A 14,715-nucleotide genomic window follows, 5' to 3' on the forward strand; every position below is an offset into this window, starting at 1 on the left:
CACAACTGAGCAACTTCACTTTCAAGAAGCAACAGTTAGAACCTGACATGGAACAACAGACTGGTTCAAAATTGGGAAAGGAGTATGTTAAGAATGTATACTGTCACCGTACTTATTTAACTTATATGCAGAGTACATCACGAGAAACACTGGGCTGGAGGAAGCACAAGCTGGAATTAAGATTGCCGGGAGAAATATCAATAACCTCAGATATGAAGATGATACCACCCTTATGGCAAAAATTGAAGAAGAACTAAAGAGCCTCTAGAGGAAAGTGAAAGAGAAGAGTGAAAAAGTTGGCTTAAAACTCAACATTCAGAAAACTAAGATCATGGTATCTGGTCCCGTTACTTCATGGTAAGTAGATGCAGAAACAACGGAAACAGTGGCTGACTATTTTTTTGGGCTCCAAAATCATGCAGATGGTGACTGCAGCCATGAAATTAAAAGACGCTTGCTCCCTGGAAGACAAGCTATGACCAACCTAGACGGCATATTAAAAAGCAGAGACATTACTTTGCCAACAAAGGTCTGTCTAGTCAAAGCTATGGTGTTTCCAGTAGTCATGTACGGATGTGAGAGTTGGACTATAAAGAAAGCTGAGTGCCAAAGAATTGATGTTTTTGAACTGTGGTGTTGGAGAAGACTCTTGAGAGTCCCTTGGACTGCAAGGAGATCCAACCAATCCTCTTAAAGGAAATGCATCCTGAATATTCATTGGAAGGACTGATGTTGAAGCTGAAACTCCAATACTTTGGCCACCTGATGTGAAGAACTGACTCATTTGAAAAGCCCCTGATGCTGGGAAAGATTGAAGGTGGGAGGAGAAGGGGACAACAGAGGATGAGATGGTTGGATGGCATCATCGACTCAATGAACATGAGTGTGAGCAAGCTCCAGGAGTTGGTGATGGACAGGGAAGCCTGGCCATGATGCAGTCCATAGGGTCGCAGATAGTCAGACACTACTGAGCAACTGAACTGAGCTGATGAGATTAACAGATATACGTTACTATGTATGAAATAGATAACCAACAAGGAGCTACTATATAGAATAAGGAACTAGATTCAGTATCTTATAATAACCTATAATGGAAAATAATCTGAAAAAGGATATGTGTATAACTGAATCACTTGGCTGTATATCTGAAGCTAACACATTGCTAGTCAACTTAAAAAAAAGAAAAAGGAACACTGGTTTAAGAAAACAGGAACTGAATACAAATTAATTTTAAGGGTGCTGAAGTGAAAGTGATCGCCACTCTGATAATAATGAACTGTCATCCTTGTGGCCAACATACAACTACATCAAAAGTTCAGTGTTTGTTTATAATAGCCAGGACATGGAAGCAATCTGGATGTCCATCAGCAGACGAATGGATAAGAAAGCCGTGGTACATATACACAATGGAGTATTACTCAGCCATTAAAAAGAATATATTTGAATCAGTTCTAATGAGGTGGATGAAACTGGAGCCTATTATACAGAGTGAAGTAAGCCAGAAGAAAAACAACAATATAGTATACTAATGCGTATATATGGAATTTAGAAAGATGGTAATGATAACCCTGTATGTGAGAAACAAGAGAGACACAGATGTATAGAACAGTCTTTTGGACTCTGTGGGAGAGGGCGAGGGTGGGATGATTTGGGAGAACGGCATTGAAATATGTATAATATTGTATAAGAAACGAATCGCCAGTCCAGGTTCAATGCAGGATACAGGATGCTTAGGGCTGGTGCACTGGGATGACCCAGAGGGATGGTACAGGGAGGGAGCATAAATCATAAAAAAAAAAAAGTTCAGTGTTTACTTCAACTAGCTCTTGGGCATACAGATACAGAACTGTGACAAATAATAGACAATTTAGGCACTGCATGCATCCACACCTTGATTTGCTATGACTTCACTCATTCCACTGCCTGTGACTGTTTGCAGGAAAGCAAAGTAACTCCTTCGCAACATCTGCTTCTCTAAAGCAGCAGATTGGTCGTTTTCTTCTGCTGGTCGGAGCAAAACTTCAAAAATTGCATGAAGAAGAGGCATGAACATTTGTTGTAAAAATGGGGATACCTGTATCTGAAGAGAGGAAACAACTATTACTATCTGAAAAATAAGAAAATTACTAATTTAAAATTTAGGAAAAACATGTTTTACATAAAGCCTTTTTCCAGAGTTTCTATATTTAGGATACATATTTATATAATTCAGCTAGCAAATATCAAGACAAAAATCTACATAGCATATACAGTATTGAAAGCCTCAAAAATCATTAAGTTCCAACCATTTCCTACAATTCAAGATTGAGGTTCAAGTAACATGGAATCAAACATATTCCACAATCAAATATTGTCATGGAATACTGTCAAATTTAAATTCTCAATAAATGAATTCTACTGCTAAATTAGGGCTTCCCTGATAGCTCAGTTGGTGAAGAATCCACCTGCAATGCAGGAGATACCGGTTTGATTCCTGGGTCAGGAAGATCCGCTAGAGAAGGGATAGGCTACCCACTCCAGTATTCTTGGGCTTCCCTTGTGGGGGCTCAGCTGGTAAAGACTCCGCCTGCAATGCACAAGACCTGGGTTCTCTCCCTGGGTTGGGAAGATCCCCTGGAGAAGGGAAAGGCTACCTACTCCAGTATTCTGGCCTAGAGAATTCCATGGGTAGCAAAGAGTCAGACACGACTAAGTGACTTTCACTTTCACTGCTAAATTAAAAATGAATTTATACGATTGAACTCTGTGAAGGCTTTACATGGCCTTAAGCAAATTCCTTACCTCTCAGTTAAGTGTCTCAGTTTCTTCATCTATAAAAGAACAATACTTAACTTTCACGGTTGTTACAAAATTCAAATGAATGTATAAGAAAATGCTCAGGACAGATTTTGAACACAGAAAACACTACGTTAAGTGTTAGCCAATTTCATTAGCTAGCTTATGCTTTGCTTAAATTTCCTTGTACATAAAACTGACATTGAATTACTTTTAAACTACTTGGATACCCAAATTACAGTGCTTTTAACTTATTTGTTAGACATTTAGTATCCAATGCTGTTTCATTTGCTTTTCTAAAACACCAAACTAATAGTTTTCTTCTGCTGCATAGAACAGAAAAGATCTATTCTTATTAAATATCTATCGATCAGGCCCTGAGTGTCAGGGAGTATTGTAGACATTGGGATGATAAAAATATGTGTGATTCATGCCCTCAGATAACTCATACTCAAAAAAAAAAAAAAAAAAAAAGTCAAATGCTAAAATATATCTAAAGAGAAATACAAAAGTCAGGAGATCTTAAAGTCAGGAAATTCTCTGACCTCTGAAGGTGTATGGTACCTTAAATTTGGCTGTAATCTGGTTGATAAGAGGAATGAATTCCTGGAGGTCTTTTGCTTCACAATCCTTGAGCATGTGTTCTGAAGCAGATGGAATGAAGGGAAGGACTTCTTCCTCCAGGCAAATAATCATGCGATGAAGGAAAGTGCGGACTCCACTCCTGAGAATATCCTTTTGTAAGGGACAACTGAGAGCTGGCAAGAACGTCTGTAAACAGTCCAGGTAAACTTCGGAACAGCCACATTGCTTCACAGTCTGCTTGTTGCTGAAAGCTTTGCTGGTTCGACTACAGAAACAATGATCAGGTAACTGGTTTTAAGTTTATTCTTCAAGTGGTTTATGGAGTAATAAACAACAATGCACAACAAATTATAAAACTGACAAAACAAAGCAGCCAATTCTTTATTTTCTATGTCACAGTTATGTCCACTTTTAGTTAATGGTTGCTTCCAGTTACCATTCCAGAAAGGGCCCAAGTTAAATGAATGAAATGTAATTGATACAATCTCTCAAATGTGAGCCCACCTAAATATTTTGCTAAAATCCTGCTGACAATATATGCAGTAAAGAGGAAAAAAAAAAAAATTTACTATGAATAGGCTATACTACACAAACTGTAAACCACCAATTTATATTAGAAAACAATCTTAGAATTGAGTTATTTATACAATATCTCTAACATAAGCTTTTGCATGGAAGTCTTCTATAGAGCAATTTCTCTAAGTGCTTCTAATTAAAAATCACTCAAACTTTCATACTGTTATTCTTTACCAATAAAGAAATATGTGTAGAGACAGAAACAATGGCTTGGGTGGTTGGGACACAATGCAACAACTAATAAGAAGCCTCAGCACCTTCTCTTTAAGATTCCATAACAGATCCCCTGATGTCATTGGTATATATACTTAAGCGAATCTCCTTAAATACATTATCAACTTAAACCAGAGAAATCAGACAAGTTAAGGATTTAAAAAGATGTCAAGTCAGAAATCCAGAATGTTATGAGATCTATTCCCTTCTTCAGCTAAATCTCCTAATTTAATGAATTTAGAAAAGAAATGTTTACACAAATCTCTGGACAATCCAGTTTCAGAAACATGACACACATGCCCAATTCTAGAAAAATCTAAGTAAATGATTCTGTATATACTGAGAAAATCACTTCACCAATTTAAATGCCAATTTTCACCAATCACACTCACCTAGCAAATCCAACAGCATGGTTGAGACAGTCTGCTAGAGATGCCTGTCTTTCTTCGTCCTGTGCCAGCATCAATTTTTCTAACAGAATTTTAAACTTCTCCATGAGTGGAGTCAACAGATTCCTCATTAATGCCTGCTTCCGCTCTGCTGGATACTCACTATTAACAATTAGCACTCCAGCTGTCTCATAGATAAATAATTGATCGTCGCTGCTCAACAAAGACTGGTAACCATTCTCCTAAAATGAAATTTAGTCTTATTTAAGTTTTCCTTTGTTCAGTTCCTCCCATTTAAAAGTAAAAGAGGGACAGAAGATGTAATCTATCACACCAACTCATTAATAAAAAGAAGATTGAGTACTTGTAAATAAACTGAATTAGAGGTCAAAAGATGAGGGATCTATTGACACGACTTCATAAATGGTCATGTAATAATAATACAGTTTTATAATACTGTATTATTATTATTATTATAATAATAATCAGTTTTCTAACTTTTATAAAATTTACTGTTTTACTTTTATAAAATTTATCTGTTATTAGGATGCTAAAAATCAGTTTTATAAAATGCTTTGAAGGTTAAGACAAATGCCACACAGATTAATATTTTAAAGTATTTAAGATTTAAATAACAACAAATGCCAAGTAATAAACATATACACAAGTTGTTACTTTTGCACGTTTGAAAATAAGACTGGAAATAAAAAGAAAAGATCTTATTCAAGTGTAAGCAAACATCCATCCATACACTGACCCATTTTACTGCTGCTGCTGCTGCTGCTAAGTCGCTTCAGTCGTGTCTGACTCTGTGCGACCCCATAGACGGCAGCCCACCAGGCTCCCCCGTCCCAGGGATTCTCCAGGCAAGAACACTGGAGTGGGTTGCCGTTTCCTTCTCCAGTGCATGAAAGTGAAAAGTGAAATTGAAGTCGCTCAGTTGTGTCCAACTTTTAGCGACCCCATGGACTGCAGCCTACCAGGCTCCTCCATCCATGGGATTTTCCAGGCAAGAGTACTGGAGTGGGTTGCCCTTGCCTTCTCCCAGTAAGTTTTATTATTTTTCACATTTATGCAATCTGAGAGGCCAGGGGGAAGGGGAAAATATCAGAGGCCCTTCTACCAAAACTCCCTGTTAAGAAATTATTTACAAGCCTAGTCTTAAAACAGATAAATTGTGTGGAGGCCCTATTATATATTTATATATATATAATATATACATATATGTAAAATTTCCAATATCCATAAATATGGCATGGCTAAATATGGCTCTCTGAAAATCTTTTAATATAGATTTCTTTAGTATGTAGGCAAATTTAACCATATAATTCATTAGTAACCTTTCATGCAATGAAATATGTATATATTATATGTGTGTGTGTGTGTGTGTGTATAAAAGAATCTTTTATCTTTTAAAAGAGAATGTCCTTATTTAGAAGTAACTAAAACACTTATTAAGTAACACTAGGACCAATCACTGCTCTAGGAGTTGAGATCATAAAGTTAAAGTTGCTAGATAAATACACAGTATTTATACCCCTACTAAGCAGTCAACATTCAGTAAAAGCACTGTGAATCAAGTCTTTTTACACACTAAAAAAAGGTTACAGGTATAGTACAAGTTCTTGTTTCCATGTGCAATGAGAAAAAGAAAAAATTTCCAATATCCATAAATATGGCATGGCTAAATACAGCTCTGTGAAAAATCTTTTAATATAGATCTTTAGTATGTAGGCAAATTTAACCATATAATTCATTAGTAACCTTTCACACAATGAAATTAACCCATATACTTATTTTAAAAAAGAAAATATTTTATGTTTAACATTTTTCAAGTGTGGCTCCATTAATAACTCTCACCAAAATGAAAAAAAAAAAAAGTCAATGTCAGTAGTTTGCTGAGATTGCCAGTATTTTACACAAAAACAGATATCAAAATGTGCTTACAAGGTATCTTTTAAAGATTACTTAAATCTTTCTAGTGAAATAAGTAACTGAGATATTCAGATCAAGCAGTGTTTAAATTCTTTTTACCTCAAGCCAGAAGTTTAACAATAAAATTTCAGTCTACTAGAAGTTACTGAGAATGGCTCGTGTGATCACAGTACTAAACAGAGAATAATTTTGAAACTGAATATTCCTTCTCCAAAAAATACTGGTATTTAATAGTACAGAGAGCAGACCATATCTCACACTGCTAAATCTTATCAATCAAATTTTGATTCCCTTCTATTTCTTTTTTCCTCTTTTATTTCTAATGCTATGTTTGTTTACTATATCTCAACAGAGTTTTAGTAAATAGATCTAAGCCCTACATGCCCCCCACCCCAACTTTCATTTAGAAAGAAAGATACTTACAGGTGGAGAAAGCTCTAATAAATCTTGTATTCTATTCAGAATATCCTCAATGAAAGGATTCATTTGTTTACTGAATAAAGGCAAAAAGGAAAACCACAATTACATAAATAATAGTGCTTGGAGAAGTGCTGAAATATGAAATTCCTCTTTAAGGCAGAACTAAAAAAAACGTTCAGTTCTAAGGTAGTCACATGTCACCATTCAGACTAGCTATAATTTTTTAAAATTACAATATTATAACCTAAGAAAAAGTAGTTTTCATACCTAAAAAAATGGTACTAGTAAAGAACAATATGACAGATTAAGTTAAAAACGTATTTCCAAGGAATATCATCTTTAGAATTTCAAAGAAACCATATAGTTTTACTATCTACAGCAATAAAACTGTGAAATAACTAATGCCATTAGTAATGACAAGTGTTACATATAAAAATATTCAAACAAATCAGTTTAATAATGAACAAAGTACCTGGCTAAAGAGAAAGAAAAGAAATCTTAGCACAATACAAAAAGGAACATTTTTTTAAAAAGCCTAAGAACAGAAAGAACTAAATCTACCATAGGCTCTTAGATAATAAGTTACATCTTACTTAACAATCTTAAAAATAAGAATTAAACATAACAGCCAAAATGTTTTACTTACTTAAGAGATTTAACAAATCTGGAGAATAGGTAAGCAGTTCTGCTCCGGACTTTAGCACTAGAGTGCCGCAGACCCCTGTGATCTAAGAAAGCCATCTAAAGAAAGAGAGACACTTTTACTATTTCTGTATTTATTTAACATCTTTTATTGCTAATGTCATGACATGTTTTTGTTCATATCGAATTTTACTTTTTAGCTCTGGAAGAGAGGAACCAGGTACACGCAAGTGAGCCTACACTACACATAAATAGGTCCTTGAATATTTGTTTTAAATAACTGACTAGACACAAACTCCACTTTAAAGAAATGGAGGAGTTTCAGCATGTTCAGGAGTTTTTGAGAGCTCTGGAAAAAAGTGATAAGAGAAAGATAGAATACTATCTGTTCATTAGCTGAAACATATGGAAAATAACAAAAGCTGAGAGTCAAGTATATACTTACTAGTACACATGGAATGTGCTGAGGTTCAACTGTGAAAAACTTTTCGTATCTAACAACAGTTTCGAAGAACTCCAATGTCACAGATGTGTGCTGATAGGAGCTAACTCCTGATGTTACCAGCTAGAGCAGGAAAAAGTTAAGAAATCTGTCTTCATTTACTGCAACATCAAAATGTCCCTGTAATAATGTATATTAAACTCTAACAATTAAGAAACTCACATTAGCTTATATGAAAACAGAAAATTAGGTTCAGAATAAGTTGTCTTAGTATACTTACAGTTCGCATCATATCCTGCAAAGCACTAGCTTTTGAAACATCACCTGAGAAGTGAGCACCATGAGATACTGGAAGAGCTTCTGCCAACATATACAGCAATCTTATTGCCACTTCAACTTCCATAAACCGTGTGGTCTGCCAATTCCTACCAAGGTATAACACATCACTGAGATCTGAATGCAAACCCTCTGTACAACTAGTGATGCACCGGATAAAAAGACACCAACAAAATCCTCTTTAATTATTAAAAAGTCACAGCAATTGTTAATTCTGCCAGGGAACATAATTCATATCACAGGAGTATAAATAACCAATGTAATCCATTTTATTGTTTATGTTCCGAAGAGCAGCATTTCCCCTCCAGGATCAAGATAAATTAAGGAGTCAAGGGCATTGTTTTGGAGATACACATAAGATCTTAATAAGTAAAACAAACAAGTAAGTCATGTGACTCACTTATGGTAGGCCACCATCAGGGAGAAGAGGAAAGAGGTGACTTGTTAGAAAGAGACGAACAAACTTACTGCAGTGTAGAACTGAACACTCTGCGAACAGAAGCCAGCAGTAACTCTGGTGAAACTTGAGCAAGCCTGTCCAACAATAACTTCAGTTGTTTTCTATATTCTACAAACATGGCTTCATCTTCACCCTATGGTATTTTAAAAATTCCATTAAGAAACTTAAAAGACCTTAAGACACATAAAATGGTGAGTTCTCATTAGTTTTTTATATTTACAAATTTAATACACTTTTATTTTTTTCATAAATATTTATGTAGGAAAATGCAGCAGTCTTTCCCCTCCTGCTCACAAATAATTATTTCCCAGACCTAGACTATGAAAGCCTAGAGCCAGAAACAGCACAGGGAGGAGGTTAAAATCAAGAGTCATTATAACAGAAGAGAGTGACTGAGGGATGATTAGGCAAACACCAGATAATGGAAGGCTTGGAAAACAAAAGCAAAAGTCTAAGCTACGATGGGTTCACATAGGGCTTTATGAGAACCTTAGCACCTTATGTATACTCTTTGTATCTTACTGTCCAGTCTAAGAACTGTAATACTATCACATGATTAACGATACTGTATGTAATGAACCTGGCACTTTGCAAGTGCATGGTGTGTTGGTGATCATCACCAGTATCCTCGTGTAGTTCAAAGTTTCTGATGTCTGAAGTGGGTAACAGAATATTACTGAGTTGCCAGAAAGCACTCATGACACTTGTGACTGATGGAAAGCTGACTCATGACAACCCTGGAGAGGACTTTAACCAGAACAAATCCAGAGACGGTGAAGTGCCTCATTCCCACTCTCCCACAGACAATCTGAGGTCCACCAATTGGGCCTCAATTCCTCTCTTATTAAATATAAAGTGAAATATGATCACGAACAATAATGTCAATGTTTTACAAAGTTCAGTGCTACAAAGTGTCCTTAAAAGGGTCATTTTAAAGAATTAGAGGACAAAACACAAAAACATGAAGAATTATGAAGTTTCCATTAATCTAAGAAGTCATCAATATAAACAAGACTAATTTTTAAAACACTTCTTGTCTTAAAGGACTCTAAGATACTCAAAACTTGAAATACTAATCTGATGTGGGTACATAATAAAATTAAAACTGTTTTCTCCTCAATCCAAAATTCTTACCTCATTTTCAAAGTTATATTCTTCATCATAGGTTAATTTTTTCATAACGGCCAACATGATTGTCTAAAATTAAGAATAAAGTATCTTTTGTCAGTCTCTAAATTCATGTAATTTGAAATTAGGCTGTATTTCAAGGCAGACTGCAGATACAGAGTCTACTATTGGTTTAAAAGAAGTAAAAAGAAGTTAGTTACCTCTACGTTAGCTTTTTGTCGATCTGAAAGCACTGTAAGCTGTTGAAAAGAAAGCAATCATTTATTAGGTTTCCTAAAGTAATACTTGCTTATCAAAATATTTTTCTAATCAGTTAGTATCTTTTCAAACATGCACACAGCTTTTCTGGAGGGCAGTTTTATAGTACCTTTCTATATGTGAAATGTACCTAATCTAAAATCTATCAATTTCACTTTTAGTAAGTAACTTGGCATACAGGCAAAAACATGTAGATAAACTTGATTTTTAAAGATACTTATAAATGTACTCAGCAAAGAAGCAGATTACAGAAAGCAAAGGATGTCTCACCTTGTTTTTAATTAAGTAAGGCCATAAAAGCCTAGAAATCCACTATGAGATACAGTGGGATTACCAATAGTGATTTTAACTGTCTTCATACCTTTTCACATTGCCTAAAATTTCTTAAAGTATGCATGCAGAAACATGTTATAACAGAAGCTAAACTCAGTTTGGAAAAATATTATCTTAAGCTTGACTCAATTCAACTAAATCAATGTAAATAAAGTAGGCATAGCTCTCACCTAATGTCGTAATGAAAAGTTATTAATTCTTTAAAAGGCTACGTGTATAATATATGAGATTCATACCTTCTACGTTTTAAGTTCTATTATTGGCAGCAACTCTCTAGGGGGAAATTTTTAATTATAAAAAAACTTCATAAGAAATGATGCATATGTACTTAAAATAATAAACTATCTTTAACAAAATTTCTACTGTATTTAAAAACAAACACATGGGACTTCCCTGCCAAGACTCTATGCTCCCAAGGCTGGGGTACAGGTTCAGTCCCCAGTCAGGGAACTAAGATGCCACATGATACAAGGCCAAAAAGAAATAAACACAGATTAAAAATAAAAGAAACAACCTAAACCTATAACTAATTCTGAAGCTTTTTAGTCTAGTGAATTTTAGAACCTGGCCATTTATGTTTTCCAGCTAAGAAGTTCAAAGGAAAGAAAAAAGATGAAAATATACTCATAATTAACAGTAAATATCATTAGAGTAGAATTGAGTATCTTATTTTCATTTTCTTGTATTTTCCAATTCTCTATGGCTTTTCTATATTATCTACAACAAAGATTAACATAAGGACTTACCTGTTTCAAAATATGAAGATAATCGTAACAAAATCCAATAATATTAGAAGAGATGTCATCATCCTCATGAATTAGGAGCTGCAACATCAGCGCCACCTTTGTTTCAATAGCTTGCAGTGCCTCCTGAGCATTCTTGATATCCCCATTTTTAATTAATTTAGTCCAGCTAACTATCAATGACTGTCCCATTCCATTGACCAGTTTAGAAAATCTGGCCAGGAAGTCAACATCTTCCTCCTACAAACAATACAGATCTCAATTTAAAACCAACTACCTGAGAGGAAAAACTCTAAATTTCAATGGATCAAGTGCCAATTATAGGAGTCAATTTTATTTTATCTTATTTTTTTAATTTAATTTTATTTTTAAACTTTACAATATTGTATTAGTTTTGCCAAATATCGAAATGAATCCGCCACAGGTATACCTGTGTTCCCCATCCTGAACCCTCCTCCCTCCCCATATCTTCCCTCTGGGTCGTCCCAGTGCACCAGCCCCAAGCATCCAGTATCGTGCATCGAACCTGGACTGGCGAGGAGTCAATTTTAAACTAACATTAGACATTAACAATACTACCATTTTGACTGGGAAGTTTTAAGAGTCTGAATTCTACTGTTATTATCCACTAACTCTCAAAATAACTATCTTTAATGATTATAGTCATGTAGACATTGTCAAATTATAAAAGTTTAAAAAAAGAGATCTGTGGTTTCAAAACCTTCTCTCTAAACTGATGAATTTAGTAAATACCTTCTAATAAAGTTAATGCTGCCATATTATGCTTTGTGCAACAATTTACAACAGTCCTTTCTGACACTATTTAATTTGAACCTCAACTATACCACAAAGAAATAAAACTGCTATTAAAATAACCTGCCTAAAGTTAATCAGCATTAGTGTTAGAACTCAAAATCAGGTTAATTTTCATTAATTATCCTTATGATATTCTCCTACAGAACGATTTTTTAGCTTCACCATTTTAAGTTTTTTAATAAGACCATTATTCGCAGTGTAACTGGCTACACTTTGTCAGTTAGGAAAATACCAGAGGTATACTCCTGATATATCAACAATACAAAGACTTCTTAGTAATTCTTTATCACTGTCACAGGTAAAATTAAAAGTAAAAACCTTCAAATTCAATTTCTAAATTATTAATTTACCACACTCACTTGAGCCCTAATTCTGCTGAGGCTAAACTCTAATAGATCAAATGAATATGATGAAAATATAACATTTATAATGGAGTCTAGGTCAAAATGCACTGCCATGCTTCGTAAAGTGTGGTCCATGAAGAGCTGTATCACAGCATCACTTGAGAGGCTATTAGAAAGCACAAAAGTAAGTACCATCCCAGATCTTCAAGTAAAGTCTGATATAATCCATGGTCAAGGAAAATGTTACACATGACATTACGGCTTTCTGGACAGTGTTTCGCTATTATAAGCCCAAGGAAGTTTCTAACACTTAAAAACATAAATAAAGAAAAAGGAAAGTATATTTAAATTACTGCCTATCCTAGTTTGTTCTAACAATTTTCAAAACGTTATACATAAATTTACTGACCCGGTCAATGCTGAAAAATCCAGCAGACTGTAACACTTGACATAAAGATTCTACCAGTTTCATTTTATCAACAGGATCCATTCCTTTATTTACAATTTCAAATAAACAATCACAGGCTTCTTCCCGTAGAACTTCTATTGACATATGACCTAGCAGCATATTTATAAACCTGGCAATGGAGAAACAAAAATTCTTACAATATTTTCAAATTCATGAGTTTTACACACTGTATTCTGCAGGTTTCTATTCTTAAAATATAGATTTACTTACCTATCATTGGCTATAAGGGATAAGTCTATCCAAGAGACATAAGCCCCAACTACTTCAAGGCACTGGCATGTCACTTCTGAATTGGTATACTGATAATTTTGTAGGATTTGGTACCATGATTCCACCAGGTTTGGAATGCACTGTTCCCTCATGGTATCCTTTATGAGAGTATTCCTACGAGCCTCCTAAAAAAAAAAATACCGTATGTACAATCAGATTACCTCCCAAGATAATGTTTGATATCCGTATAATAGTTGCACACAGTAATTTCCTCAACACTACATTTCCCGACTTGTTAACACATTCCCTGCCGGTACTTCCTATTTATCTGCCCTAAAATCATAACCTGTGATTCTAATTCTTCCTTCCATTTTACTTAGACATAATTTATTAAACACAAACTATGAAAAAAACACTGCTTAGAAATTTTAACCATGAGATAAAAGTTATTTCTCAGTATTATACAAACAAACTATTTAAGAGAACAGCAATAACGTAAACAGTATTCTTAAAAATGTCATATTTAACACACAATAACCTTAAATTGTCAGACACATTTGAATTAAGCTATTTCCATTGTGTTCTTTAAGAAAAAGGAGAAAGTTAAAGTGGGTAATAAAGAAATAGAGAAAGACTAAGGTCATGGCCTATGTGACTAACTGAGAATACACAAGAACCCAGCACTGGTACATAGCAAGGCTTTTTCCTCAGTCAGCAACTATAAAGTAATAGTAAATACAGGCCACATTTCTCTACAAATTCATAGGAAAAAAACTGATTTGTTTATTTCACTAGAGGAAGTTTCTCTCTGGTTAAAAAAAAAAAAGCTAAATGCTCTAATTTCACTCTATACCTGGGGAAAAAACCCCAATTTAAGTTCCTTTGTAAAACAAAATTCAAAATGTTGAGCAAATTTGTAAGTATTCCTAACAAAGTTTTATCAAAAACAAAAATTCCTTCTTGTTCCTTTTATTATGTACCCATTATCTCTTGCAGTATCTAAATTAAAAACTTATTAAAAAGATGTTACTTGCCTCTGAGGTGTGAACCACATCACGATCCACCAACTCGGAATCAATAGCCATGAGAATTCGGAGGTACAGATCTACTCCCCTTGGGTTTAGGTCCACTACTGAGAGAATGTCAAAAAAAAACTTGGGCCATTTAGTGAGATACTCTGTAACAAAAAGCAAGGCGAAGACTTGGGCGGCTTTATTTCGTATGAAGGTCTTCTCTGGTTGGGGATTCAGCATCTGACAAACAGAGATACAGTTCATAAAATTAAATACAAATGGAAAAGACTCAAACAGTGTTCTATTTATCATTAACAGGCAAAATCCCACTAAACTGCACCATGATCTACAACAGCTGTGCAGCAAATATGCTTGAGAATTACCAAAGTATTAAAGTTTCATGGGCAGAGTTTTAGTAGTTTCTATAACCTTTTCTAAGACGAAAGCAAATTCAATGATTTTTCTTCTAGCTGCTTCCTCTGTAATATAAATAAATATTCTAGCTACACAACTGCTTTAATATGTTAAGATTAGCTAAAACTAGTGAAAAAAAAAATACTGTGAATAAAAAACTCTATTGGCTCCTTTAAAAAGGGCTCTTTGTGAAGAATCTGTTCCAGGAGGGCTC

The 14,715-nt window shown here is 34.6% G+C and overlaps 1 protein-coding gene across 10 annotated transcripts in view; it reads right to left on the bottom strand.

Annotated features, from left to right (window-relative positions):
* The window catches only part of XPOT (exportin for tRNA), a 173,463-nt gene that overhangs the window by 22,027 nt on the left and 136,721 nt on the right, over positions 1–14,715 (bottom strand). For all 10 annotated transcript variants that reach the window (XM_086400171.1, XM_086400174.1, XM_086400173.1 and 7 more), the window contains 14 exons: positions 14,109–14,327; positions 13,075–13,259; positions 12,805–12,973; positions 11,239–11,475; positions 10,102–10,140; positions 9,908–9,970; positions 8,782–8,906; positions 8,258–8,402; positions 7,981–8,100; positions 7,540–7,634; positions 6,897–6,966; positions 4,542–4,780; positions 3,340–3,625; positions 1,891–2,080 (listed from right to left, as the gene is read on the bottom strand). In XM_086400171.1, coding sequence (XP_086256297.1) covers positions 1,891–2,080; positions 3,340–3,625; positions 4,542–4,780; positions 6,897–6,966; positions 7,540–7,634; positions 7,981–8,100; positions 8,258–8,402; positions 8,782–8,906; positions 9,908–9,970; positions 10,102–10,140; positions 11,239–11,475; positions 12,805–12,973; positions 13,075–13,259; positions 14,109–14,327 — 2,182 coding nt within the window. The remainder of the gene's footprint in view (positions 1–1,890; positions 2,081–3,339; positions 3,626–4,541; positions 4,781–6,896; positions 6,967–7,539; positions 7,635–7,980; positions 8,101–8,257; positions 8,403–8,781; positions 8,907–9,907; positions 9,971–10,101; positions 10,141–11,238; positions 11,476–12,804; positions 12,974–13,074; positions 13,260–14,108; positions 14,328–14,715) is intronic.

This window comes from Bos grunniens, chromosome 5, assembly GCF_055505025.1.
Source record: "Bos grunniens cultivar Pamir isolate PY7600 chromosome 5, Bosgru_T2T1.0, whole genome shotgun sequence".
NCBI classification, from domain to species: Eukaryota; Metazoa; Chordata; class Mammalia; order Artiodactyla; family Bovidae; genus Bos; species Bos grunniens.